This window comes from Terrapene carolina, unplaced genomic scaffold, assembly GCF_002925995.2.
Source record: "Terrapene carolina triunguis isolate 2854851 unplaced genomic scaffold, T_m_triunguis-2.0 Scaffold102, whole genome shotgun sequence".
Classification (NCBI taxonomy): domain Eukaryota; kingdom Metazoa; phylum Chordata; order Testudines; family Emydidae; genus Terrapene; species Terrapene triunguis.
Genome location: NW_020664453.1, coordinates 5,369,524 through 5,397,324, shown reverse-complemented (window position 1 = coordinate 5,397,324; position 27,801 = coordinate 5,369,524). Strand labels below are relative to the sequence as shown.

Here is a 27,801-nt window from a genome sequence, read left to right as displayed (position 1 = left end):
GAAACCTATCAGCAGCGGGGCGGAGTGAGAGGAGGAGTTACCAGGCCCGTGTGACAAAGCCCAGTGCGCACAACGCTGGTGACCAGGAAGCAGAACAGCGCCTGGCTGCGGCTGGGGCTGGGGGACGGGCGCGGGCTGCACCTGAACCCAGCTGTCCAAACACAGCCCTGCCCCCCTTGTCAGCGGCCCTTATGGGGGTGGGGAAGTGAGGCCTCCTCCTCCCGCCCGCTGCTCCTCACAGGCCTCCCGGCCCCGGGAGGGGGAGGAGGCAGCACCAGGAGCCTGAGTGTGCGGGGCGAGGGAGAGACCGCGGGTCCCTGGTGCAGCCGGGTTGGCGCTCAGCCTCTTACGGGGAGAGACTGGCATGAGCCTCCCCAGCCGGGCTGCTGTTGCTGCGGGCGGCCTGGCGCTGCGAGGAGACCAAGGCGGGAGCGGACCCTGAGGAGGAGAAGCCCTCTCCCCGCCGGGAACGATGGGGAACTGCCTGAAGTCCCCCACCTCGGATGACATCTCCCTGCTGCACGAGTCTCAGTCGGACAGAGCCAGCTACGGGGATGGGACCGAACCGGATCAGGAGCCGCCGCCGCCATATCAGGTACTGGCGAGAGGGGAGTGAGGCAGACCTAGAAGGGGAGAGGGAGGTAAAGGAGCCAGACGTGCCCAGAGAGGGGTAAACACAGCCGTACACAGAGAAAGGGGGAGGTGGGACACAGGAAAGGGAAGGAGAACTGGAGCAAGGCAGAGGAGGAGAGAGGAAATAGAGATGGGGAGAGAGAAGGCGAAAGAGGAGGGAGGGGAGAGAAGAAAAACAATAGGAAGGAGAGAGAAAGACACTAACCGCTCTTTCCTATTTTAATTCATGGGATTTGGGTGGATGTAGCTTTCCATGTGAGCTTTTGTTTTTTTGTAAACAGCTCCAGAGAGCCTTTCACTTTTAAGTAACAGGTTTTGGGGGGGCTCTTCCTTCCTCTCCCCCGCGCTACCGTGATTACAAAACAAACAGTGAAAGTGCTTTTTCTGTAAAGGCTTTGGTTGGTGAAACTAATGTGTGCCAGGTCTTAAGTTTGGCAACTGGCTAACTCATTTTATGTACACCCTTGGGTGAGACTTCTTTGTTTCTTTCAGTCTCATCTATTTTTGCCTTCCAACAATTTGGAAAGGAGATCAGAGGTTTTCTCTTAAGATAGACCGTTGCTCAATGTGTTGTTGACGAAGATTTTAATTGATTTATAAAGCGTAAGTATAAGTGTGCGGTAGAAACTATGCATACAAGAACAAAGCAATACACACACCAACCCCAAACTAGAAAAGAAATTTGTTTTGTAACCCTGTCTTTAATTTTTAGACAGATCTGGATTAATTATTTTAGGTGTTAGTCTTCTAATTTTTGGCTAAATGAGAGGAGCCCCTAGTTTCTCAGCCTGGGCAGCTTCCTTTGTTATCTTCATGCGGTGACATCACTGTCTGGCGTTGCTCTTTTCTCATTGCCCTCTTAAACCAGAGACCACACAAACAAAAAACAGTCTTTGTCCGGGTTTATTTACTCTACCCTGTGCTTTCTTGATTTTTACCAGTAATTGATCCTTAATGGATAACTTTTTTTTTTTTTTTAAGGCAATAGATCTTATTTCCCTCAAGGAATATCAGACATAGGAAGTGTGTTTTTTTTTCCATTGCTTCTCACATCCTTACAAATATTCATGAATTTGCAGCTTCTTGAAAGATTAAAAAGATAGAAAATACATAGCATTTTTCTTCTGCATGAAAACTAATGTTGATATCAAAACAACATGGTCATGAATAGTAAGTCTGTAACCTTGACCTCCATTCAAGTGGTGACCAGAGAGATAGACAGAGACAGGCACACACTGAACTTGTGGTTGCACTTGCCCATTCTGTGTGATTACCACTTCCCTATATATCAAGCTATCCGAAAGGAGTTGGTTATGTCAGACAATAGTAAAAGTGAAAAAATAATCGAAGGAAAAAGTTATAACTATTATCTTCGCTTTTCTTAGGGGATGATCAAAGAAAAAAAATCTTTTGAAATTTCAAACCTGAAATAATAGGATATTTTCCTAAGAAGTCTACCCAAGTGATTGAGACAGTAACCTTGAAGGGAGACTTGATAGCTCTTTAGTTAGTTAGGAGTCATTCAGAACTGGCATATAATTAACAAAATTGCAGGAAGCATTTAACTGGGTAGATCTGTCATCTGCAAATGCTCTATATGTTAAAGAATATCTATGAGAGGAATTTTTTTTGAACTGTTCAAGAGAAGGCCTGTGTAGCTGTCACTGATGATGCAGTGAAACAGCAGTGGTATTACAGAATATTGAGTATAGTTGGTTACATTTTGGATGTGCAGAAAAGTGTCTAACCATTTTAGAATGAACTTCCTCATATGAGGAACTTTTCCTAAAGTCTCAATTAGAGCTACTTAATTCCAGTGAACTGAAACTCATCACTGTCAGATCAAGTTATAAGCCTACATTATCTTTTCTAACTAAGAATGCAATAATATTTTTTAAACCAAGACATAATATAACAAAGTTTGGCAGTCCATGCTATACATTGCAAATGCCAGAGGCATTGTTTTGTGTGTTTTTTTTTTAAACAGACTGACAGCATTATCATAAAGACTTCTTCATAATGGGCAAGAGCCTCTTGTGCAAGTTCTGCAGGCCTGTTGATTTCAGTAGCAGATAAGCATGTGTGTAAGAACTGAGACCCTTTCTCAGTTTTCTGGGAGGTTTTTTCTTGTTTTGTTTTTTTGTTAAATGAATGTGCATTTGGGAAGTGGAAGTGGGTAGGCTGATTTAGTTTACTGTCTGTTCTTTTTGTCAATTATTCTAAAGCTCTGCTACTATTGAGGTACCGCAGATTTATTTCAAAGTTCACTTACTTTAATAAAGTTATGGAGCTCCAGATGTATGCACAGAGTATATCTGAAGCTCTGCTATTTTGAACTTCATTTGTTGCAATGACATCTGTGATATTTTATAAAATACTTTATATTTCCTAAGTAAATCAGTGCCAGAAAAGCTACTTTAATGTAATATCATGGTTCAGTTTCTTGATTTGTGTGTTTAAAATTTCAAAGTTACAAGTCTCACAACTGTAATTCAGCCTCAGTGACTTAAGAGATAAATTTAACACTAAATACAATACGTCACATATGAATAAATTAAAATTGAGGAAACCATAATTGACTTCTGTGCTAGATAGTTAAACCAAAGTAGCTGCTTGATACAGTAGAACATAAAGAATTCCATATTGTTAGTTTCATCCTTATTGTGAAAATAGTAATTATCAAACTATAAAATTATTTAAACAGTTTCAAATTGTGTATGGAAATGTGTAAGATTGATGAGGGGAGTGCCTAACCATTTTGAAAACTCCTGTTTTTGGAAACTAATGACATCTACTCTGGACAGTGCTAGGTGTTTATTACGATAAACATTGTTACTGGACTTTAAGCCTAAAAATAGGCAGACATATGCCTAAAAACAGCTACTATTTAGAAGACAGTCCTTCTCTTCTTGGGCTCACTTTACAAAAAAAAAAACACTCAAAAAATCCCCCAAGAACAAAACCTAGATTTCTCTTCTGCCAGAGTTCAATCAACTTGTTTCCCTCCTCATTACCTGTATTTCTGTAGGTAGACACTGGCTTATGTGTCTCATAATTGACCCCTTAACCGTTTAGAGAGAGAAGGGGGTGATGTAATATCCTTCATTGGACCAACTTCTGTTGGTGAAGGAGACAAGCTTTCTTGAGCTCTGTGTAGCTTGAAAGCTTGTCTTCTTCAGTAACAGAAGTTGGTCCAATAAAATATATTACCTCACCCACCTTGTGTCTGATATCCTGGGACCAACACAGCTACACCACCACCTTTAATTGTTTGGCATTTAAAATATTTAGTGTTTTCAGATACTATAGTGATAGGCAGACATATAAGACTCTAGTTGGGGCAAGTCTTCCATAACTTTTTTTTTTTTAAACTGTTCATGCAGAATACCCTCCCAATATTCCTTTAACTGGGGATGACAGATTATTACTGAATGCAGTGATGTGTAGGATTTAGAAGATGCAGTTTTTAGCTCTAGGAATTATAAGTTAAGACCGAAATACAGACACACAGGATAACAGGGATCAGAAGCTTCACTTGGTGTTCATGCACGTATCTCTATATATTATGTGATGTGCATTTGAGTTGCAGCTGAAAGGTTTCACAGAAGAATTATGGTTATTTTTAGGAGGGACTTGAATGACCAGGAAGGGTAGCCCAAGATGGAGAGCAGTTCAGGTTTAAGGGGCAGCATGGAAGAAGGCACAAAGACAAGACTGAAAGAAGGGTAAAAAGGAAGCAGTTACTGATAACTCTTTTCATAGGCTATATATTTTTGTCACATACCAAAAGCCAGCATTTTGAAGTATCCACTAATTTTGGATGCCTCCATTTTAGGGTGACCAATTTAGGTCCTGATTTTTCTAAGGCACTGAACACATGTTACTCCATTTGAAGTAAAAAAGAGCTGTCTGTATTTAAGAAAAAAAAGTAGTTTTTTTTTTTTAAGTTCTCAGAATTGAGGTTTTTAAAAAAAAATCTCCTTTCCTTTTCTGCATAGGTCATCTCATCATTTGTTAGTACAACACTTCTGCTATATTTCAGACAAGTTCACTGCTTTTCCCACTTCCCACTTGTCACTCTTAGCAGTTCTAATCCAAAGATTATTTTGTGAAACAGAAGGCTCATAAAACAGCTTATATACATAAAACAGCTCATAAAACATAAAAGGCTTCAAAAAACAAAAAACCCCCTCAACAATAACAAACCTCCCCCTCCCCGCCACACACATCATCACTCCATCACCATCCTGTTCCTGAATAATTGCACACAACAATTTATCATTTTATTAATTTTTGGAGACCCATACAGTAGCATCACAGTCTGAATGAGAAACTTGAGGACAAAAGATATGGGAAAAAATACACTTGTAGGGAAAAGAGGTATATCTAACTTCTAAAAAAGGATTTTCATAAAGTTCAATATTAAAGCACAGAACGTTTGTCTCAGTATATATTATACTTAATACAGTAACTGAAATGCATGAAAAACTCATACAAGTTCTTGGTATTCATATTGATCTCTAGAAAGCATATTTGAAATGTTGGTATGGAAGAATTATTTACAAAACTCTTTCACGTTGAATAATGTAGTTCCAGATCTATCCACAGATTCCTGTAATACTATATACTAGCCTACAGAATCATACATTATGGGATCCAGAGTTTAGTTTATTGTTTTGGCTTTTTTTTAAATTTTTTTTTAACCTGATGTCCCTTAGATTAGATCTTCAGCACAAGATAAAGGTAGGGAGAGGGCACAAATGTGGTTTAAAGCTAATTTTATGCTCCTATAATCTTGGAGCAGCTGGAGGGTTGAACTGTTTCCCAGCAAAATTTAGGACAGACGCCATTCTTCTCTAAATTCTGATTGCTGCAACAGCCCCTTAAGGTCTGTTGCACCAGCTGGGGATCACCTGCGTTCAATGTGCTCTCCATGCCCCCTCCTTCTCTAACATGCATCCTCCCATCCTCAATGCTGGGGATGGCAGGTTGGGTCTGTGCAAGTCAAATCCCCAGCTGCCCTATTAGGATAGCCATAGGAGCAGCACCAGGGTGCCAGGGCTGAGGCTCTGGCCCCTTGATTTTAAGGAGTTTGCAAGTGTCCTGGAAAATTAATCTGAATAATCAAAAGACTGTTTATTGGAATAGTCCACTACTTTCCTGTTTGAAACTTTCAGCCTTGGATGCATTTATTGGCTTTACTTTGTTTAACAAAACAGACAAGCTTTTGTTGTGTCTCAGCAGTGCAACTTATATGTTGTGACTCACCCAACTATTACTTTGTATTGGTGTTCTTCCACTGTCTCCAAAAGGAGCAGTAATTAACACTATTAAATAGGGCAAGCCAAATTAATCTCTGGTATGAGTGCAACTCCCACAGAGGTATCTGAGCCAAATTCTTTGAAGCCTCAGAATGATGGTGTGAGTTACATGGAGGCCCAAGATATTAATAAAACAAGTGTAAATGATAAAGTAGTATAACTTGTTCCAATTTGGCAATGAGTAGGTGTGTAAACCTAATGTAACTTACACATGCTGCAGGGGCATAAGAGGATAGTTGAGCAGAAGAGCAACTAATAGGAAGAAGTACCCACCGTTATCTTATTGGTAAACCAAACCAGCTAATAGTTTTTATGTTTATATAAAAAATTAAATATGCAGGCCTGTTCTTCATTCTCTTATCTTCCAATCTCTCATCCCTTCTCCCTCCTCGCCCTCCCCAAAAACCCATACAGAAGGAACACCAAGCACAGTTGCCTCTGTGGTACTGAACTGTTCAAAATTCTGGTTAATTTCACTCAGCTCTTGTGGATGCCATTGGAGTAGTTCTGCACTGGAGAAGAGATTGTGTTAAGGGAGCTTCTGAAGATGTAAGACTCCTATGCCAAATTTTAACCCTTGGTTAAGCAAGCCTCATATTTGTAGTCTGAGGTATAATGAGGCTCAGTCTCCTCTGTCAAAATGTGGATGATATAAAGGCTCTGTCTTGGTGTGTGTCTAGGTAATTAAGACAAATGGAGCTCAGTTCTAATGGGAGGAGAAAGGAACGGAGTGGATAAGGAAGCTTAGAACTTGTGGAGAGTGGGAAATGGTAGAACAAACTAATGTTGTTCTTGCAAGGAAGTGAACAACAGAATGTGATGACGTGAGCTATCTTGTATAGCTTGTTTTACAGATTGAACATATCCTGTGACAACATTCTGTAACAATGACTGTCTGTTATGCCCAGGACCAAATTATAAAGCCAGTTCTGAAAAATTGTGCTCATGACAGAAAGAGTGCAATATTTTCAGAAGCAATTTAGACAGTTATATTTGCAAGTCCGTAGAATGATTCTTGTATGTTTTTTGTTATAATGGTGTCAGTATGATAAATTGTTCAGGTGTGCAAAACTTGGCATTTTGTGATTTCAGCTCGTAGTAGGGGAGCCCCAGTGCTGGTGCACCATTGGCCCAAAGTGAATTCAGCTCAGCAGCCTGTAACTAGACTCCTAATGGAATCAAAGTTAGCTCTGACATTCAACAGTGGAGAGAAGGGGGTAGTGCAATTGGCATTCCAGGCCCTCAAAAGGGGCCCATACCATCAGGTACACATACCTGTCCCGAGCACGAAGCACACTGGACTATCTTTTTTAATATCTGTATTTGGAGTTGCTGGGAGAATAGCTTCTTTCAAAAATATATCCACACCAGATTATTTGGCTAGTAAACAATTTACCTTGACATTTCTTCTATCTTGCAGGTCGTATCTCGTGGACTCCCAAAGTGGTTTTTTGGAGGGTTGTGTTGCAGTTGATCAATGCTAAATAGAATGGGTTTGGGGGTTTTTTAAGTACAGTTTTCTTTCTGGCTAATGCTAAACAAAAAACCGTGCAAGTGTGTCTGTCTTGTCTACATTTACAGCGCTGCAGCAGTGCAGCTGTAGCGCGTGTGGTGAACACACTCTATGCCGACGGGAGAGAGCTCTTCCGTCAGCATAAAAAACCCACCCCTGTGAGCAGCATAAGCTCTGTATGTGAGAGAAGCTCTCCCGCCGACAGAGTGCTGTGCACACCAGCACTTTTGTTGGTGTAACTTATGTCAGTCAGTGGTGTGGAATATTCACGCCTGGGAGCAACATAAGTTTTACCGATAGAGGTGGTAGTGTAGACATAGCTCTGGTGCAGACTAGTTAGATTTTTAGCTTGAAAGAGTGGCTATTTGCTGTCTTGTTAACTTTTTCTAGATGGGGATGGGGGAGAGCCATATTAGGTATCCAGAAGATAAAGGACACCAGATAGGATCATAAGGTAGGTAATCTTCTGGATCAAATAGTGGTGGAAGTATTCTTTATAACATACTTTTAATGAATATACTTTGTTATTGGCTGAATCTTGTTATTGACTCTCTTCCAGATTAAAAAAATTAGTGTTTTTTTTTTTTAACCCCAATTTCATTTGGCACAAGTATTAAATTAAGACCTGAGTTAGGAGGAACCACCACCAAAGTACAGTATGTCCATTGATATTTGAGTTCTGTGTGTGTTGTGTCCTTTCTGTTGTGAAAACTAGAGAGAGTTTCTAGAGTTGTTGGTGATGGGCCTGCTAGCAGTAAATACTGATTCACAGACATTCCTGCTAGAATGTTCTGTAACAGCTATTCTGAAATAAATAGAATATGCTTACAGTCTTGTGTGAAGGAGAGCTTTTGCCCCTTTTGAACATAATACTTTAAAAATGTCTGAGCTGGATGGAGACTCTACACATGAAGTAAAATCCATCTATCTCTGTCTCAATCATTTTCTCTTTCTCCCTTTCCCGTTTTGATAAAAGTCAGAGGTGATGGTTAATGGACACTTTTGATAGTCAGACTGGTTGTAGATGTCTTTCTGACCTTTACCGGAGAAGATTTTAGTTGTGGTAAGTGAAAATGTAGCTAATGCTTCTTAGAACCTTCTTTGGGGTTGGCACTGTGGCCTGCTAAACCCATAGTTGTGAGTTCAATCCTTGAGGGGGCCATTTGGGGATTTAGTTGGGGATTGGTCCTGCTTTGAGCAGGGGGTTGGACTAGATGACCTCTTGAGGTCCCTTCCAACTCTGATATTCTATGAAACTGTGCTCCAAGAAGTTTAGATAGGAAGAATTTACCTTGCATAAGGAAGCAGATTATGTGAGGTAACTTGCTATTCTGTGTAGTTTATCAAATGCTCTGTTGCAGCTGAGGCAACTATGCATTCATCTGACCAGGACTCGCCATACTAACTCTAGTTTTTCTAAAAGTTTGAGTGAAAAGGGAATAATCTTACCACAGAACTACTGTGCGTACCTCTCTTATTGGTGAGAAAAATAAATAAAATCTAAGAATGCAATGGTTGTGTTTCCTCAGCTTCCCGCCCCTCCCCCCCCCCCAATCCCTCTTCTGTGGAAGGAGGGACTATTTCTCCTCCATTCTGAATCATAAGCAGTAAAATGATGAGAGAGATCTTTTTTCTCTCAAATATTTTAAAATCAAAGCTTAAGGGTAGGCAAAACATTGGGGGTTCAATTTAAACTGGAAATCTAAATAAATAAGCATTAGAGGAGATAAATCCTCTGAATGCAAACACTTTAAGAAGAGAAGATTCAATAGAATAACTTCAAAGTTTTGCAGATTCAGAAAGATAAGTCTTTGTATGTACATCTGCCAGTGCAAAATAAGAATGGAACAATGGTCCCTCTAACCAATAAGACAATAATTCATGCTAAGGTCCCAATAATGGGATCATGTAGAGGTCGGTGGGAATCTTATGTGAAAACAGAATCAGTACTGAGGAAGAACAAAGTCTTCAGCTATGTCCCAGGAGACAGTTTAACTACTTTTTAAGGGAAGTTTTGGTGTATACTCCAATTTGAAGTATGATCAGTTTCTAGAGACCAAAACTCTTTACTATTTTTGTGGTCATCTTTTTTTATATTTGATGCATCCTAAATGCATTTTTAGATATGCTTAAATGATCCTTCTGTGTGATTGCATGGAACACTGTGTCCAGAGAAGACATTACTGTTTGAAGCATTGAAACGTCAACAGGAAAAATAAGAAGCTTCTAGCTTCCACCAAGTTTTATAGAGGGAAATTGTTTTTAAAACTTTTTATAAAGCAGTGGGAGAAGAGAACAAATTCCTCCTTTTTGCAAAGTATTTCATACCGATCCAAATTTTTTTTCTAAAGCTAGCCTTTCCTTTTGCATCTGTGCAAAAAATCATAGAAAAGATTACAGAGACAATAAACATACAGTTCTTGCCAAAGCACCTTACAGGAGAAAGCTAGGGGAAGAATTGGTTAAGTAAGATTCTGACATTTCAGCGGCTAATTTATATCAGATCAGTCCACTTAAAACTACCAGGTAGGAAGCAAGCTGCTAATATAATCTGACCTTCAGTGTTTGTTACATTTTAAGACCAGTGGAGAAATCCTGGCTCCATTTAAATCAATGGGAGTTTTGCCATTGAATCTAGTGGGGCCAGGATTTCCTTCCCAGCTGTTTATTGTTTGCAGTAGCTCTGTGTTTATAACTTACTTTGCTCAACCATTTTATGATTTCAGGGTGGAAAAAAGTCGGTCTTCAAAAACATGGTAATATGCCCAAAACAAGCTTATTTTGACAAGCATAAATATTACATAGGCAAAACATTAGAAGAACGCTGTTGTGAAGTCAAGCATTCAGAAGTTAGGAAATACCAAAGTTAAGGTTACCTGTGCAACCTTGTGTGTATGTATGCATGCATTCTGATACGGTTTTCAGTTATCACAATATTTTTTCCAAAAGACCCCTGACTCATTCAATGCATAGGAAGGACAGTGCTTAGCAAGTGAGTAAGAGTTGTATGATGAATGAGGCTGGGTACAGGAATTAGAAACTGTTTATAGTGAATGGGGCTGCAAATAGAAAAAGGATGGTTTTGTTAACTAATGAACCCACAAGCCAATAGAAACACTTGGTATTTAGTGATTTCCTTTAATTACTTGCTTTATTATTAGATTGCTGTATCCCCCTGTTCAAATACCAGAAGAAAACCAAAAACCCCCACAACCCAACCTATCATACCTGTATCCAAGTTACAAATTTGTGTTTATGCAGAATTAAATGGACTTTCTAAAATATACCTTGCATCCTCCTGAAGCGCGGGGCCTCCCAAAGCGCAAGGCCTGGGGCGGTTGCCCCAATCCATCCAATGGACTGGATGGCTCTGGGTCCAGGGCGGCCTAGGAGATTAGCAGGGGGGCCTGGCGCCGGCAGCAGCGAGCAACCCGGCCCCGGCCCACCCGGGCTCCGCCCCCTCCCCACCGCATTCCACCCCTTTCCCCAATTCCCCCCCCCAAAATTATACAGACCTGGTGCCCATGCCTTCCCATACTCTTGTTTGTGGTCATCTTTTGTGTGTCATGTCTGAATTAGATTGAAGAGGGTAAGTAGCTGCGCATCCCCTTCTTCCAGTTAGTTGGGGAAACACCATCCTATGGCTCTGTATAATTTGTGTCCTCTGGCAAACCACTTAACTTCTCTGCGCCTCAGTTTTTCCATATGTAAAATGGGAATGCTAATGCTTATCTACATTATGTGGTTGAAGCACAAAGCATCTTTAATTCAATCTATAATAAAAATTGAAAATTAGATTCAAAAAGGGATCCTTTCATTATGGGATTAATTCAAGCAATTTGTCTTACATTTTGAAGGCTTTGCAAAAACAAAAGAAACAGAGATATATCTGTTATCACGTAACAATTAGCCTGTTGAAAATTACATAAGTAAAGAAGGGGTCACTTTGTAAAGAAATCATAGTGAGCTGTGTTGGTTTATATAATATGACTTTCTCTCATTTCTCTGCAGTCAACATCCCAATAAGGAGTGGGATACTTAAATTTCAGCTGTTTCAGCTCAAAAAAGATCTAACTCATGGAAGGGAGAAAATATTCTCCAATTCAAGGCAAATAACATTTCATCCTTCTGAGTCATGTTCAGTTTCCTCCTTGTGGTCCAAATTCTTTAGTTTTATTCAGTAGGTGGCCATCTCATTTCAGCTCCCAGAACAAGCAAGACTACATGTTACAGATGGCCTAGATTTAGAGCTTCATGGGAAAGTACAGTTTACCCTTCACACAATCTCTCATTAAGTCCCTCTTTATTGTGCTAAACTTGTTCATCTAGTCTAGTGTGAGTTGATAAGCTGTGCATTAGAAAGAAATCTAGTTATTTGCTTGGTTTTTACTTTTTCCTCCTTGCCTGTTATATGTTTGTGTGTTTGTTTGGGGTTGTCTGGCTACAATGAAAATACAGTTGCAGTTCTTGAAATCTTAATGTCATAAAAGTTCCACTTCTGTTGTCTTTCCAGCTCTGTATCTTCTTTTTATATATAGGGCACTATGGCTTTAATGAAAACATTACTTTTCAGTGAAAGTGATATGGACCCAATGCATTCATACTTACAGGAATCTTGGCTATTGACTGTAACAGTGAGTCAACTGTACCTGGTACCGCTAAGATCTTCTCTCTCCCCTCCTCTTGAGGCAGGTCACAGAAAACTTATGTAAAAATCACGTCTCGCTGTTAATTCCTCTAAAAGCTCTGTAAATGGTGCTACAATATTTTTACTGAAAGCCAAAGACAGGAGAGAGCATCTCACTTAGAAGTGGTGGTAGAAGATGGTACCAAGAAGGTTGTGAGTGTTGCTAAGTTGGACTGATGTTTCTCTTCATAGTAAATCAAAGAATTTTGGAAACTAGAGTTGGAGGAAGGAAGGGGAAAGACTATTCATCCCCCTGCCAATGCAGGAATCATTCTTTCTGATATATTCTTGAGGAGCTTGTCTAGTTCACTTTTGAATTATTCAGGAGATGGGGGTTTCTACAGCTTTCTTAGGGAGATTGTCCACATCTTCTAAGAAATTGTCCCAGACTAGTCACCCCAAATGGTCCCTGCCTTATCTACACTAGGGACTTACTCCAGTTAAAGCCTTCAGTGGCTAGTAATCATTGTAGCTGCGCTAGTGCAAACTCCAACAGTGAGTAGGGTTGTCAGGGTTCCCTCCCCACTCTAAACTCTAGGGTACAGATGTGGGGACCCGCATGAAAGACCCCCTAAGCTTATTTCTACCAGTTAGGTTAAAAACTCCAAGGCACAAATCCTTCCTTGTACCTTGGATTAGGTAATGCTGCCACCACCAAGTGATTTAAACAAACATTTAGGGAGGGCCACTTGGAGCCCTACCTTCCCCAAATATCCCCCCAAGCCCCTACACCCCTTTTCCTGGGCAGGCTTGAGAATAATCCTCCAAGCCCCTACACCCCCTTTCCTGGGGAGGCTTGAGAATATATCCTCACCAATTGGTACAGGTGAACGCAGACCCAAACCCTGGGATCTTAAAACAATGAAAAATCAATCAGGTTCTTAAAAGAAGAATTTTAATTAAAGAAAAGGTGAAAGAATCACCTCTGTAAAATTGGGATGGTAAGTACTTTACAGAATAACAAAAGACTCAAGAATATAGAGGATCTCCCCTCTAGGCAAAACCTTAAAGTTACAAATCCAGGGATAAACCTCCCTCTAGACAAGGAAAATCACAAGCCAAAATAAAAGTAAGCTAACGCATTTCCTTATTATTACTTACTAATTCTAATTGAGTTGGATTGCTTGCCTTCTTGATCTGTCTCCGGCAAGCACACAGAACAGACAGACAAAAGAACAGACAAAACAAAGCCTTTTCCCCCTCCCCAGTTTTGAAAGTATCTTGTCCCCTTATTGGTCCTTTTGGTCAGGTGCCAGCTAGGTTACCTGAGCTTCTTAACCCTTTACAGGTAAAAGGATTTTGTGCCTCTGGCCAGGAGGGATTTTATAGTACTGTATACAGAAAGATGGTTACCTTTCCCTTTATATTTATGACAAGGGTACCCCACTGTAAGCTGCAGTTTGTATTGGTGCAGCTTACCTTAGTTTCAAACCGGGGTAAGCTCCACCAGTACAAACAGTGGCTGTGTCTGACCATATAAGGGGTGAAATCCTGACCCCACTGAAGTCGATGGCAAAAGCAAATGTTCAGTATAGACAAGGCCTCAGTTTCATCCCTTTTTTCCCCCCTCCTACCCATGATCCTTCTGTAAAAGAGTAACATGATAGGATGTAAAACTATCCACATCAGGTATCACCAGAGCAGCCTGGATCTTTACTAAATCACCTAACAGTTCATAAGTATTTTTTTCTGTTTGTAGATTTAGGAAGAGACTGCAGAGGCTTTCACAGCTTGTTCATGTTGTGCAGCAGAATGTGATATCCCATGGGCCATTGAGGATTACAGTAACATCATTCATTTGCATTGTGGGGTGCTGCTGTGCCTCTTTCGCTCACACAAGACTGCCAGTTATAACTCTATGGATTGTTTCCAAAGTCTGAATATGTTTGGCAGGCTTTCTCAATACCATTAAGAGTTTGATTACCTTTGTTCATGTGTGTGGGGACTGCCTGTGTTTTTGGCAGAAATGTTGAATGTAAACCTTTTTGTTCTCTGAAATGTTTTGCTTTTGCTGGAACTTCTGCTATTATATCATATTTTTAAAATTGTAAAGCATTCACTTTCAGTTAAACTGCACTGTGTTATACTTAGTGGTTCTTTGCTGTAGTTTAGTATTTTTCAGTAGAGTCCACCAGTTTCCTCTCTTGAAGTCTATGTTGTTTAATGTGAGTTGCAGGATTGAATCCTGCCTCTAAATACAAAGTCCAGGGACTCCTTTCAAGAAGAAAATCTTGCTTCCATTTTAAGTGTTTTGTATGTACAACAATAACTAGTTTACTGTGCAGCAGCACCACATTTCTTATATAGTTTTTAGTCCCATCTTATTAACTAATATTTTATTTCTTTATCCTTTGTTAATTCATAATTAGTGAGACTGAATATTGGCTGGCAGCAAATACCCCTTTGTCTGTGGCCCCTTCAGATCTCATAAGCTAAGTATGGTCAGGCCTCATCAGTACTTGGATTGGAGACCTACAAATAAAACCCAGATGCTGCAGGAAATTGTGCTGTGGTGCCATGATGCTTTCTCTCTAGTCGGTATTAAACTAAAAAAGTGCCTGGTGTTGGGGCTGGGGCACCGCACAGCAAGAAGTGTTGTCTTCTGATTGAGACATAAAATTGAGGTCATGATTACTCAATGTCACTGAAATTCCTTTGGTTCTTTTCACAAGATGTACAGGTCAAATTCCAACTTGAGTCCAGTAATTATATGCTGCCCAACTAAAATTCCCCTGTACTTTAAATTAGAGCAGTTATTCTTCATGTCTCTCCTCCTTTTAAAAAAATTAAATGGCAGCTGCAGAATGACAACTGTATTCCAGCACAGATGTGGTTGCATTTCAGTGTAAGATGGTAATATAAATATCTTCACACTTTAGCAGAATGTAAGTTGCTTCATTGGATGCTACAGGTCAGATGCAGCCCCTTTGTGCTGCTGGAGCAGTGTAGAGAGGTTTGTAAAGCTGAGGATTTTCTTAATGTGATAGAATCCCTAGCTGGCATAGAGACAGCACAGCAAGCTTTATAATGATCCTCTCACACCCCCTCCCACCCTACTTTGGGGACACTTTTGGCTGTACTGTGTTCTAACAGTCCCCACCAGCATATTGGTTACCCCCTAGGGGTTGTTACAAGCCTGTATAAATTACGCAACCCTAAAGTTAATTTTAGACTGGGGGCTGAACAGACTCCCTTGGGAACAGGAAGAGCACAGAGGTGGTGCACTCTTGCACATATCCCCTCCCCACATTGGGTCTTGTGGGGAGTGTAGCTTGACTGGATCCGAAGATGATGGCATATATATATTAAATATATACAAATGCAAATATCATACTTCTTATATTAACTTACACCAGCCAATTAGACTATTTTTGCAGCATTTCTAGGACAGTGATAAGGTAGATTTTGTAGAAATAGTTTAAGACTTGTGCTGAAACACTTTATTTTCTTTAGATTAATCATAATTATATTTATTACATGTGTTTTTGTTTTACAGAATTTAGGAGGGCTTTTTGGTAAAATTATATGTTAACTGCATGAATCAGAAGTTTCAAATGATGAAATAAACTAGGAATTGGGGGTTAAAGCAGAGGCAACTTTATAATACACGTGAACTCATAAGACAAACATTCTGGATCATAAAGTTTTGTCCTAGCTATTCTTACACAGCTACGTGATCTACTTGTAAAGACTTTCTTTTTCTCAGTGGTAGTCAGAACCTGGGAATCCATAAAGTTCTAAAGTTTTTAGTACAGTAAGGCCTTGTTTAAATGGAAGGGGTTTGGAGAAGACACTGTGGTATTATCAGGTATAATTATTTTCCCCCTTTCTGTACCTCAGCTTATCTTTCTGCTGTGGTACAGACCAGAGCTTAGTCTTTTCAGAGCTTTGATATATTTGTTTGATAGTGTTAAAATCATTAATATAAGGAGAGTAACAGAAAATCTCAAAAGGAAAATATTTATCTATAATAAATATGAATCCATGACAGTTTACCCATAGCTGTTGAAATAATTGTGAATATTGTCAGTACTAACTCTTGTGAAGACAGCATTTTCAGGGAGGAGTTTCTCCAAGTTTTAGTACTGGTTACTATCACAACTTCAAATGTAAAATATAATTATACATGCACACATACATACCCTCTCCTAATGCTCATCTCAAGCAGGACTTACCTTTCTCAGTCTCTGTGGAATGACACCCAAACCCTTTGTAGGGTATACTATTTCCTAAAAATCTGGGAAACAAGTGATAGTCTCACAGTCTCTGTCAAACTCTCTTTGAATCTGCTGTTTCCACAACCTGCAGCAATTGCAGTCATTATCTTCTCCCAATGGGTGAGGGAGCCTGAACACACAGGCAAAATCCTTGGAACATAATCCTTACAGCAGACCATGTCATGTTGCGCTGTTCCACCACTGAGTTTTCTAGTCAGGCTCCAACTCCTTTTATTTGTAAACTCCTCCCTTCCCCTTGAATTCCCATTGGTTCCTCTCTGAATGAATGTGAGTGTGTTCTCCAATACTGCTTGCCCACAATGGAAATCACTCAAATAAGATTCAAACTGCTGATGAGCACACTTGGTACCTTCTACACCTATTTTTGGATGATTTTGGTTCATCTAGAAGAGTCACTTTTGCTGGGATTGACAAGTCTGTAGGCACAGAGCCCCAAAATCAAAACGGTTTCTTCTCTTATTTGCACCACTAATGCTGCAGTACAGGCATGTTGGTTACATAAACAAACATGTTGCTTTGGTTTAACTAAAATCTGTTTTTAAATCAATTTAGTTAAACTGGTCTATGTGGACTCATGCCTGTGGAAGTGCCCACAGAGAGATTTGGAATGATTTAACTACATTGATTTTAAAAACAGATTTTAGTTAAACCAGGGCAACCTTTTTGTGTAGACAAGGTCTGAGTTAAAAATGATGAACGCTCCTTTTAGGTACTTCCCTGACACCATGGCTCTCAATATCACTTCTGGTAATAGCTCCTCTTCAGGAAGGTACCTAAAGTCATGTGTAACTTTAAGCATATGAGTAACTATTTCTCAGACACGAGAAGTAGGCCAAGAATTTAAAAAGCATATTTTGATAATTATGCATGTGCTTAAGATCCTTCCTGAATAAAGGCAAATGAGCATATTAGACCATGTTTAATATCTGTTATTTTTTGTTTTGTAGAGACTAGAATCTTTCTTATTTCTTAAGATTGAAAGTGGGGTGGTTTTTTGTTTTCTCCAATAAAGTTTATTTCTGTTCTCTGCTAAATCAAAAATAACCCTTGTGAGGAGACACAAATATGAATTATTAAAATTGTATTTATTTTGTTAAGCTTTGTGCTAAAGTGATGGTAATTTATCCTGCCAAGCTTGGAATGTGTAGCTATTTTAGATGACAATACTTATATTTTTATAGATTTTGATGCTAAGCACCAAATTTGGAACTTGTGAAATGCTTACCAGAAGTGCCAGGGCAGTAAGAAACAAAGTAGCTACCCCATTTGGTGTATATATTTTGTTGTTTTTTACATTTACTGCGTGGGAAAAAAGGCGTAGCTACAGACTTGCCAAGTTGATGTCAATTTGGGTTAAAACCAGAACCCTTTGAATAAAATCCAACCCAGAAAAGGGGATCTGTGTTCAAATGAGAGCCCGTAGTGAATTCTCTATTTTTGTTGTTCCTCCCCTGGCTTAGGTTCAGATTAAATTGGGCAGCAGCTGTACAGGTTTTACAGACTACGTTGAAAAGGGATTTTCAGCTGGAAACCCTTAGTGAAAGAATCATTGACTGGGTGCTGCACAGTAAACTGAGCTTCATAAAAATCTAGGGAAGACTAGAGGCACTCTGAAGTTACTGAATGACTGAATGAAGATAAATATTTCCATTGTAAAGAGTTCATATCCAAGCAAGGAGGTTTTCTTTCCCCATCACTATTTTAGGGCTTCATTTAAATAACACGCTTACCATATTCCATGTAATGATGTGGAAACCCTGAAAAATGGGAACCGAGGATAAGCTGGACAATGCTAAAGTTCTTATTGTCTATATAGGTATAAATTGTCAATCCACTTTGTGTAATTTACTTAGCAACTCCAGTTGTTAAGTAGCTGTATCTTGTACTGCTAAATGGGTTTACTTGTGGTTGTTTTGGCATGTAGAATGAGTTGCATGCAGGGTGAGTCTTATCTTGACCCCAAAGTTAGTTCCATGATCTCATTTTTTCACGTGAAAATATTGAGGCTGATTATGCTCTCATTTAAAACAGTATAAATTGGAAGTAATGAAAGTGTGTGGAGTTACATTGGTGTAAACCAGTATAAATTAGATCAGAATCAGGCCCTGTGTTTATAATGTTGAGTGTTAAAAGAAATACCACAGACTTAGAATATTTTGATTAGAGAGACATAAATGTTTAAACAGCTTCCGTGGTGGATGACTTGTCAAATAGTCTTGTTCAGTGAGGTTGAATGTACCTAGTTTGACCTGATAGTGCATCATTTGAATGTATGCTTGATAGAAATCTGTAGCCTGAAGACATACATTCTGGTAGCAGACCCTGGACAGTCTCTATAGACATAAAAGCTTTTTAACAAATGGAAGAAAATACCTTCTGGAAGCATTCTACTTGTGCTGTATGACTTGTCCCCAGTGAGTCTACCTCTGTGTGTTGTACCTGTCCTTACCTTACTTAGTACAAGCCTATCTCCTGTGTTAGAAGTGGTTTGACAGTTGAATGAAATCATTCTTGGATTTATGCCCTTGCAAGCTAAATGCAGAGTCACTGTTTGTGAGGATCTGATGAAGTGGGTTTTAGCCCACGAAAGTTTATGCCCAAATAAAATTGTTAGTTTCTAAGGTGCCACAAGGATTCCTCGTTGTTTTTGCTGATACAAACTAACACGGCTACCCCTCTGAAACTTGTTTGTGAGGACAAGCCTTATGTGAATGAAATTACAAATACTGCTCATGTGTACATTGTGTGGCTGGTGAGTCTTGCCCACATGCTCAAGGTTTAGCTGATCGCCATATTTGGGGTCGGGAAGGAATTTTCCTCCAGGGCAGATTGGCAGAGGCCCTGGGGGATTTCGCCTTCCTCTGCAGCGTGGGGCATGGGTCACTTGCTGGAGGATTCTCTGCACCTTGAAGTCTTTAAAACATGATTTGAGGACTTCAATGGCTCAGACATTGGTTAGGGGTTTGTTGCGGGAATGGGTGGGTGAGATTCTGTGGCCTGCGTTGTGTAGGAGGTCAGACTAAAGGATCATAATGGTCCTTTCTGACCTTAGAGTCTATCACTCTATGACTCATTCTCAGCATGTTCAACAGTAATAATCAAGACATGGAGCGTCTCATAGGAATTAATAAAGACCAGCTGGGATGAACTGATGGCCTGAGTCTATACCTCTGGCTGTTTACTCCAGCTAGTCACTAATCTGCAAAAAATGCCTTGTGTCAAGGTAATTAGTGCTATTATCAAATGACACTAAATAAAAAGCTTAATAGCATTTTTTCTTAAATTCTGTCTCTTGTGTATTCTGTGAAAAGTGATTGTGCGTGTGCATATGAGAGAGAGAGAGCAGAATGCATCTGCACAATCTGGCACTCCAGTTTGGCTATAGAAAGAAAACATACTGCAATGTCTGCCCTTCCCTAGCAGGCAGTGTTTCTGTGGTGCTGTTGATGCTGGGATATTCCATGCTCCAGTATACATTCCCATACAAAAAACAATTTCCAGTTAAGGTTGGTAGACTCCATAGCCCTTCAAAACAAACTGTAAAAAGCAAGGAACTAGCAGTTACATCATTCAACACCTCATCTATGCTCCATTCATCACTTGGTTATGAACAGGATCAATTGGCTGGGTAGACCCTAGCAAGGCTGCAGCACAGCCAGCAGGCCACATGCAGCTGCAGCTGGCAAGAGGAGCTACAACTGCGTTTGGCAGAGCAAATGTGTTCGGGCTGCCTATGATGAGATGGGACAAAGAGAAATGCCTGTGGGTTGAGGAGGCGCTGCAAACTTTGCACAGTAGTGCAGGCTTTCTCACAGTCCGATTGCAAGGCGGTGATAATACTTCAAACTTTTGATTAAAGAATCTGTTCTGACAAGTCCACTTTACTGCCACATAAGATTAAAGTGTTAAATAGACCCCCAAAAACCTTCTTAAAAATAAAATTAAAGGTAGCAGACCCTATATCAGATCATACAGCTGCTGCTGCTTTCACACGTAATTCCTTAGCTGCACTTCCTGGGCCCAATTTTCAGACTTGGACTTTTGACTTTTGTGAATCCAGTTTGTGTGTGGAAATTGGGTGTTAACATTTTTTCAGGTAGTCAGAGGCTGATAGAAAAATTGGCCTTTTGTATCTGACAGTATCTTCAAGTTGGCAACTTCCTGTGTGGGTATTTGGTATTCAGGATCATTTTATTAAAAAGTTAATAAGAATATTTAAAATTGAGCATTTTGGTGCTTTCAGATCAAATAACCTTAGTTGTAACACTGATTCTTGAGTTGCTACGGTCCTTTTTAAAAATTCCTAAATATAACTATACTATCATGATCTCAAACATCCCCTTGGCTTCACCAAGAGTGTCAGTTTTGATCACATGCTTGACAACTTCACCCACAATCACTGTGTTGTATGGATAGAACACCCTCCCCCCAAAAAACAAATCTGTAAAATCACTGTTGTAGTTTCCTTCAAATCCCTCCTTAATACTCACTTCTACCAGGATGCTACAGCAAGCGGTAAGCTGATAATAGCTAGGAAGGTGGTGAGCTGAGACTACGGCTTTTGATCTGCCTGTTTGTTTTCATTAATAACAAACAAACAAAACCCCCACAACTCTCCCTTACCCACATTACATCTTGTCTTAAACTACATTGTGAGCTCTTTGGGGCTGCGACAGAGTGGGATATGTCTGTATCCAATTGTGAACTCCATTTTGTGTTGTAACCTCAATTTTAGGACTGGAACTGGGAAGCTGCCAGGAGCAGGAGTGCCAGAGACTCTGGGAGGGGCGGCCTTGAAGCCAGAGGCTAAGTTATGAGTTAAGACAGTTTTTTTTGTTTGGGGGGGGAGGGGGGTTGTGCTAACCTCTTTTAAGGAAAAAAACCTCCTTGCAAAATAGTGGGTGTGGCAGCACATGATTTGGAGCTGGAGAGAAACCTGTCCTGGTGATATTGATACATTTTCAGCAGTGAAGTGGAGGACTCAGTAAATTCTTGAAAAGGGCAGGAATGCTAAGGGGGTTCATAGGGAGAAGGTGTGACGGAGTAGGGAGTATTAACCTGGTATTGTTGCATGGGAGTTTTACTAGTTTACTGTCTTCTGCTAACACGGGGTGTGCCTCCGTTTCCCTGGGGTACTGCACCAGTACTAGATGGTGATGGGAAATAAGGGTATGACTTCACTGAGGGATGATACTTAATGGCCAGCACATAAACAATGGCGGCTGCCCTTCGTAACCTGAGCCCAGGAGGAGGTTGGGGCCAGCCAGGGGTCTGGCTGCATGAGGCAGCAGGAAGGGGTTTCAGTTGGGAGCTGGCTGGGGAGACGGGGGGAGGCCCAGAACCTGGGTCTGGGCCCCCCACCCCCCCAAGAGGGACCTGACTGAGGGGTCCTGTTTTCTGAACCTACAAGCTCTGTTTTAGACAGTGTTCCTGTCATCTAATAAACCTTCTGTTTTGCTGGCAGGCTGAGAGTCACTGTGAATTGCAGGAAATGGGGTGTGCAAGGCCCTGACTCCCCCACACTCCGTGACAGAAGAAGAAAGGGAAACCTAGATAGAGGGGAAGAGGGATTGTGTAAGAGTCCAGAAACAGAAGAAAGTATGAGTGATTTGGGAGAGGGAGAATATTTAAAAAAAAAATTTTCAGGAGAGATGAGTGAATCGTGGCTCCATTGAAGTTAATGGCAAAACTCCTACCTCTGCAACAATGGAGGATGCTTACTCAAAGGTATTTCTGCATGAAAAGTCTTTCCTTGAAGTTTCTCTTATAACAAGAAAGCCATGTTAATTATGGTACTTAGTAAAGGGAAAATCAAGGTTAGAAATGCTTTATGCTGTGATGTTTTTGTCCTTCATCATTTCCAGACTTCCCAAAGGGACCTTCAAATGAAGGAGAGTAAACAGTAATACTATGCAGTTAAATGGTCTTTGTGTAACAGTAGGGATGCAGTGATATCACAACAACCCCTCAGTCATAGGCGCCAACTCCATGGGTGCTCTGGGTCTGGAGCACCCACAGAAAAAATAGTGCTCAGAACCCACTGGCAGCCCCATGGATCAGTGCCTCCCCCTTGCCAGTGGGCCCTGCCAATCAGTTCCTCCTGCTCCCTCCCAATGCCTCCTGCCCACCACGATCAGCTGTTCAGCGCCATGCAGGAAGTGCTGAGGGGGAGGAGTGGGTGCAGGAAGAGGCGGGGGAAGGGGCGGAACTGGGTGGGACAGAGCAGGAGCAGGAAGAGGCAGGGTGGGAGCGAAGCAGGGTTGGCGCACCCACAGGAACACAGGAAGTCAGCACCTATGACCCCAGTAGTATATTGTAGCAGGGTTGCCACTTACTGAGCACCCCCTTTTGGCCAGAGGTCACTTTGAAGGCACCTTGCCTCTGTTAGCCCCCTCTTGCAGGCCCCTTAAGAACTCCACACACACAGACGCTTTCTCTTGTGGCTAGCAGCACCCTCCACCCAGGGCTGGTTAAATAACAAATGTTTCAAAATCATCAGGGTCCCAAAATTAAAGTCCATAACCGTAACACAGAAAGTCATACTCAGCCCTAGTTCTTCTGCCCCACCCAAAGCCTCCAGTCCCAACCCTTTCTAGCTGGAGCTCTAGCCATGGCTTCCTTCTCTCGTCAGCCACCCCCTGCAGCTTTCCGCTGCTCTTGATAAGGAATCCCCTGATCCAGCCCAGGTGTGCCTCCTTCGTAATCATGGTTGGGTGGCCCCAGACCCTCCAACCCTTAAGGGGCAAGCCACCGTGTTACATACATACTATATCAATTTTTCTAAGTATTATTGTTCTGAAAGCTACTTTCTGAAATCAAACAAAAACTGACAACTATTTTAAAGAAAAAAGTGTGTCAAACCATAAGTTATGTGCGATTAGTTTTGATAGGGGTTCTTGTTTCCCTAACATAAGGGGTTGCATATTCTTGAGATATGCAAAGAATCATAATTGTATTTTATTCCTCTACTTAATACCATTTTATAAAGTGGTGTTAGGTTACATGTTTTGTGGAGTAGCGTGGTGATCTGTTTGAAGAAGTATCATAGTCCTGCCATGTGTGTTTGTTGGGAGAGAATTACATGTGTTTGGAATCCTCTTCATAGCTTTCATCCAGTCCATTTCTTAGTATCAAACAGGCCTTTTGTAGATTTGAAGACCCAGTAAGTCAGGAATCAGTTACCATTTTAACTAACAAGATGTGAGTTTAATGCTTTCTTTAGACATTACCGACTATATTACTGTTAAATGAATTGTGTCTACTAGACAAAGCTACTATTACTGATTCTAACTTGTACAATAACTCCCTTTGACTGATCTGGTTGTCTGTCCTAGGTCTCTTGAAAAATTAAAAACAAAAGATTTCTTTCTGTTTTTGAAAACTAAAGCATAATTTTTCAGGTGTGCTAAAAATTACTTGCATTTTGGATGGCTATTTGGAAATAAAACATAATGAGGGGTTAATACAAAATTATGGGTAATAAGTTCATTAAATTGTGTTTTATTAAGTGGTATTGAGCTATATATGTGAACTGCTCTTTTTTCTGTGTAATAAGTAAAGTCTATTATAAAATTGGCAGATATCTCATAATGTTTCTAGAAGGTTATTAAAGTAACCTACAATAATAGTACTATAATTCACACAGTAATGGTGTGTGGTGTTAAAATAATACAACTTGGGGGAGGATAAGTAAATTATCTCAGAATAAATCTTAACATAATCAAATCTGATAAAACTTTTCCAGAATAACATTTACAAAAACAGCCCCTACACCTCCACCACTATGCCAAGTAAATCTAATAACCTGATGAAGCAAAAAGAGCAGAAGACTCTGTGAAATTCAGTTTGAAAAAAATGCATGAAAGTACAAATGGAAAAACAACACACATAATACATGCCATAGTCAGTAACAGCTTGATCCAAAGTCCTTTTAAGTCAGTGGTAGTCTGTCCATTGACTTCAGTGGACTTTAGGTAAGTCCTTAGTAGGAGGAAAGAGACCTAAGGTATGTCTACACTACGAAATTAGGTCGAATTTATAGAAGCCGGTTTTATAGAAATCGGTTGTATACAGCCGATTGTGTGTGTCCCCACATAAAATGCTCTAAGTGCATTAAGTCGGCGGACCGCGTCCACAGTACCGAGGCTAGCGTTGACTTCCGGAGCGTTGCACTGTGGGTAGCTATCCCACAGTTCCCGCAGTGTCCGCCGCCCATTGGAATTCTGGGTTGAGATCCCAATGCCTGAATGATGCAAAACAGTGTCGCGGGGGGTTCTGGGTACATGTCATCAGGCACCTCCCCCTCTGTCAGAGCAACGGCAGACAATCGATTCGCTCCTTTTTACCTGGGTTACCTGTGCAGACAACATACCACGCCAAGCATGGAGCCCGCTCAGCTCAGCTCACCGTCACCATATGTCCTCTGGGTGCCGGCAGACGTGGTACTGCATTGCTACACAGCAGCAGCTAATTGCCTTTTGGCAGTAGACGGTGCAGTATGACTGGTAGCCTTCATCGGCGATCTGGGTGCTGGCAGACGTGGGGCTGGCAGACGTGGGGCTGCATTGCACACAGCAGCAGCCCCTTGCCTTTTGGTAGAAGATGGTATATTACGACTGGTATCCGTCGTCATCGTACTGCAGTGGCTGTCAATCATGGGCACCTGGGCAGACATGCTCAGTCCTATAGAACTGTCTTGATGATGATGGCTATCAGTCGTAGTATGCTATTTTCTGCCAAGCGCCCAGTATTTTCTGCCAAGCACCCAGAAGATGCCGAGGGCTATCAGTCATGCTGCACCGTCGTCTGCCAGCTTAAGATGTAAAAAATAGATTTGTTCTGTATTCATTTGCTTCCCCCTCCCTCCGTGAAATCAATGGCCTGCTAAACCCAGGGTTTTGAGTTCAATCTTTGGGGGGGACCATTCTGTGTGACAGTTGTTTGTATTTCTCCCTGATGCACAGCCACCTTTGTTGATTTTAATTCCCTGTACCTGTACGCCATGTTGTCACTCGCCCCTCCCTCCGTCCGTCAGATACTAGTTTCGCGCCTTTTTTCAGACCAGACGCCATAGCACTGGGATCATGGAGCCCGCTCAGATCACCGCGGCAATTATGAGCACTATGAACACCACGCGCATTGTCCTGGAGTATATGCAGAGCCAGGACATGCCAAAGCAAAACCAGGACCAGCCGAGGAGGCGATTGCAGCGCGGCAACGAGAGTGATGAGGAAATTGACATGGACATAGACCTCTCACAAGGCACAGGCCCCAGCAATGTGCAAATCATGGTGTTACTGGGGCAGGTTCATGCCGTGGAACGCTGATTCTGGGCCCGGGAAACAAGCACAGACTGGTGGGACCGCATCGTGCTGCAGGTGTGGGACGATTCCCAGTGGCTGTGAAACTTTCGCATGCGTAAGGGCACTTTCATGGAACTTTGTGACTTGCTTTCCCCTGCCCTGAAGCGCCAGAATACCAGGATGAGAGCAGCCCTCACAGTTGAGAAGCGAGTGGCGATAGCCCTGTGGAAGCTTGCAACGCCAGACAGCTACCGGTCAGTCGGGAATCAATTTGGAGTGGGCAAATCTACTGTGGCGGCTGCTGTGATCCAAGTTGCCAGGGCAATCAAAGACCTGCTGATATCAAGGGTAGTGACTCTGGGAAACGTGCAGGCCATAGTGGATGGCTTTGCTGCAAGGGGATTCCCAAATTGTGGTGGGGCGATAGACGGAACCCATATCCCTATCTTGTCACCGGAGCACCAAGGCACCGAGTACATAAACCGCAAGGGGTACTTTTCAATGCTGCTGCAAGCCCTGGTGGATCACAAGGGACGTTTCACCAACATCAACGTGGGATGGCCGGGAAAGGTACATGATGCTCGCGTCTTCAGGCACTCTGGTCTGTTTCGAAAGCTGGAGGAAGGGACTTTCTTCCCGGACCAGAAAATAACCATTGGGGATGTTGAAATGCCTATCGTGATCCTTGGGGACCCAGCCTACCCCTTAATGCCATAGCTCATGAAGCCGTACACAGGCAGCCTGGACAGTAGTCAGGACCTGTTCAACTACAGGCTGAGCAAGTGCCGAATGGTGGTGTAATGTGCATTTGGACGTTTAAAAGCGCGCTGGCGCAGCTTACTGACTCGCTCAGACCTCAGCAAAAAGAATATCCCCATTGTTATTGCTGCTTGCTGTGCGCTCCACAATATCTGTGAGAGTAAGGGGGAGACATTTATGGCGGGGTGGGAGGTTGAGGCAAATCGCCTGGCCGCTGATTACGCGCAGCCAGACACCAGGGTGGTTAGAAGAGCACAGCAGGGCGCAGTGCGCATCAGAGAAGCTTTGAAAACGAGTTTTGTGACTGGCCAGGCTACGGTGTGAAATTTCTGTTTGTTTCTCCTTGATGAACCCTCCGCCCCCCCCCCAACCCGGTTCACTCTACTTCCCTGTAAACCAGCCACCTCACCCTCCCCTCCCCCCTTCGAGCACCACTTGCAGAGGCAATAAAGTCATTGTTACTTCACATTCATGCATTCTTTATTAATTCATCACACAACTAGGGGGATAATTGCCAAGGTAGCCCGGGATGGGTGCGGGAGGAGGGAAGGAAAAGGACACACTGCAGTTTAAAACTTTAACTCTTATTGAAGGCCAGCCTTCTGATGCTCGGGCAATCATCTGGGGTGGAGTGACTGGATGGCCGGAGGCCCCCCCACCGTGTTCTTGGGTGTCTGGGTGAGGAGGCTATGGAACTTGGGGAGGAGGGCTGTTGGTTATACAGGGGCTGTAGCGGCGGTCTCTGCTCCTGCTGCCTTTCCTGCAGCTCAACCATACGCTGGAGCATATCAGTTTGATGCTCCAGCAGCCGGAGCATCGACTCTTGCCTTCTGTCTGCAAGCTGACGTCACCTATCATCTTCAGCCCGCCACTTGCTCTGTTCATCCCGCGATTCAGCCCGCCACCTCTCCTCTCGTTCATATTGTGCTTTTCTGTAGTCTGACATTGACTGCCTCCACGCATTCTGCTGTGCTCTTTCAGCATGGGAGGACATCTGGAGCTCCGTGAACATATCATCCCGAGTCCGCCGTTTTCTCCTTCTAATCTTCACTAGCCTCTGTGAAGGAGAAACATTTGCAGCTGGTGGAGGAGAAGGGAGAGGTGGTTAAAAAAGACACATTTTAGAGAACAATGGGTACACTCTTTCACGTTAAATTTTGCTGTTCACATTACACAGCACATGTGCTTTCGTTACAAGGTCGCATTTTTCCTCTTATATTGAGGGCCTGCTGGTTTGGTGTGAGAGATCACTCACGCAGTGCCAGGCAACAGATTTCGGCTTGCAGGCAGTCATGGTAAGCCACAGTCTTTTGGCTTTTTTAACCTTCTTAACATGTGGGAATGGTTT

At 41.8% G+C, this 27,801-nt stretch overlaps 1 protein-coding gene across 4 annotated transcripts in view; it reads left to right on the top strand.

Moving 5' to 3' along the window:
* Positions 1-326: 326 nt before the first annotated feature.
* The window catches only part of LOC113406492 (RING finger protein 11), a 60,254-nt gene continuing 32,779 nt past the window's right edge, over positions 327-27,801 (top strand). For 3 of the 4 annotated variants that reach the window (XR_003369786.2, XR_003369787.2, XM_029911574.1), the window contains exon 1: positions 327-595. Coding sequence is in view for 2 of the 4 variants with exons in the window: in XM_029911574.1 (XP_029767434.1) it covers positions 473-595 (123 nt within the window). In the remaining 2 variants the exon portion in view is untranslated. The remainder of the gene's footprint in view (positions 596-27,801) is intronic. The other variant, XM_026651720.1, reaches the window with a different exon arrangement.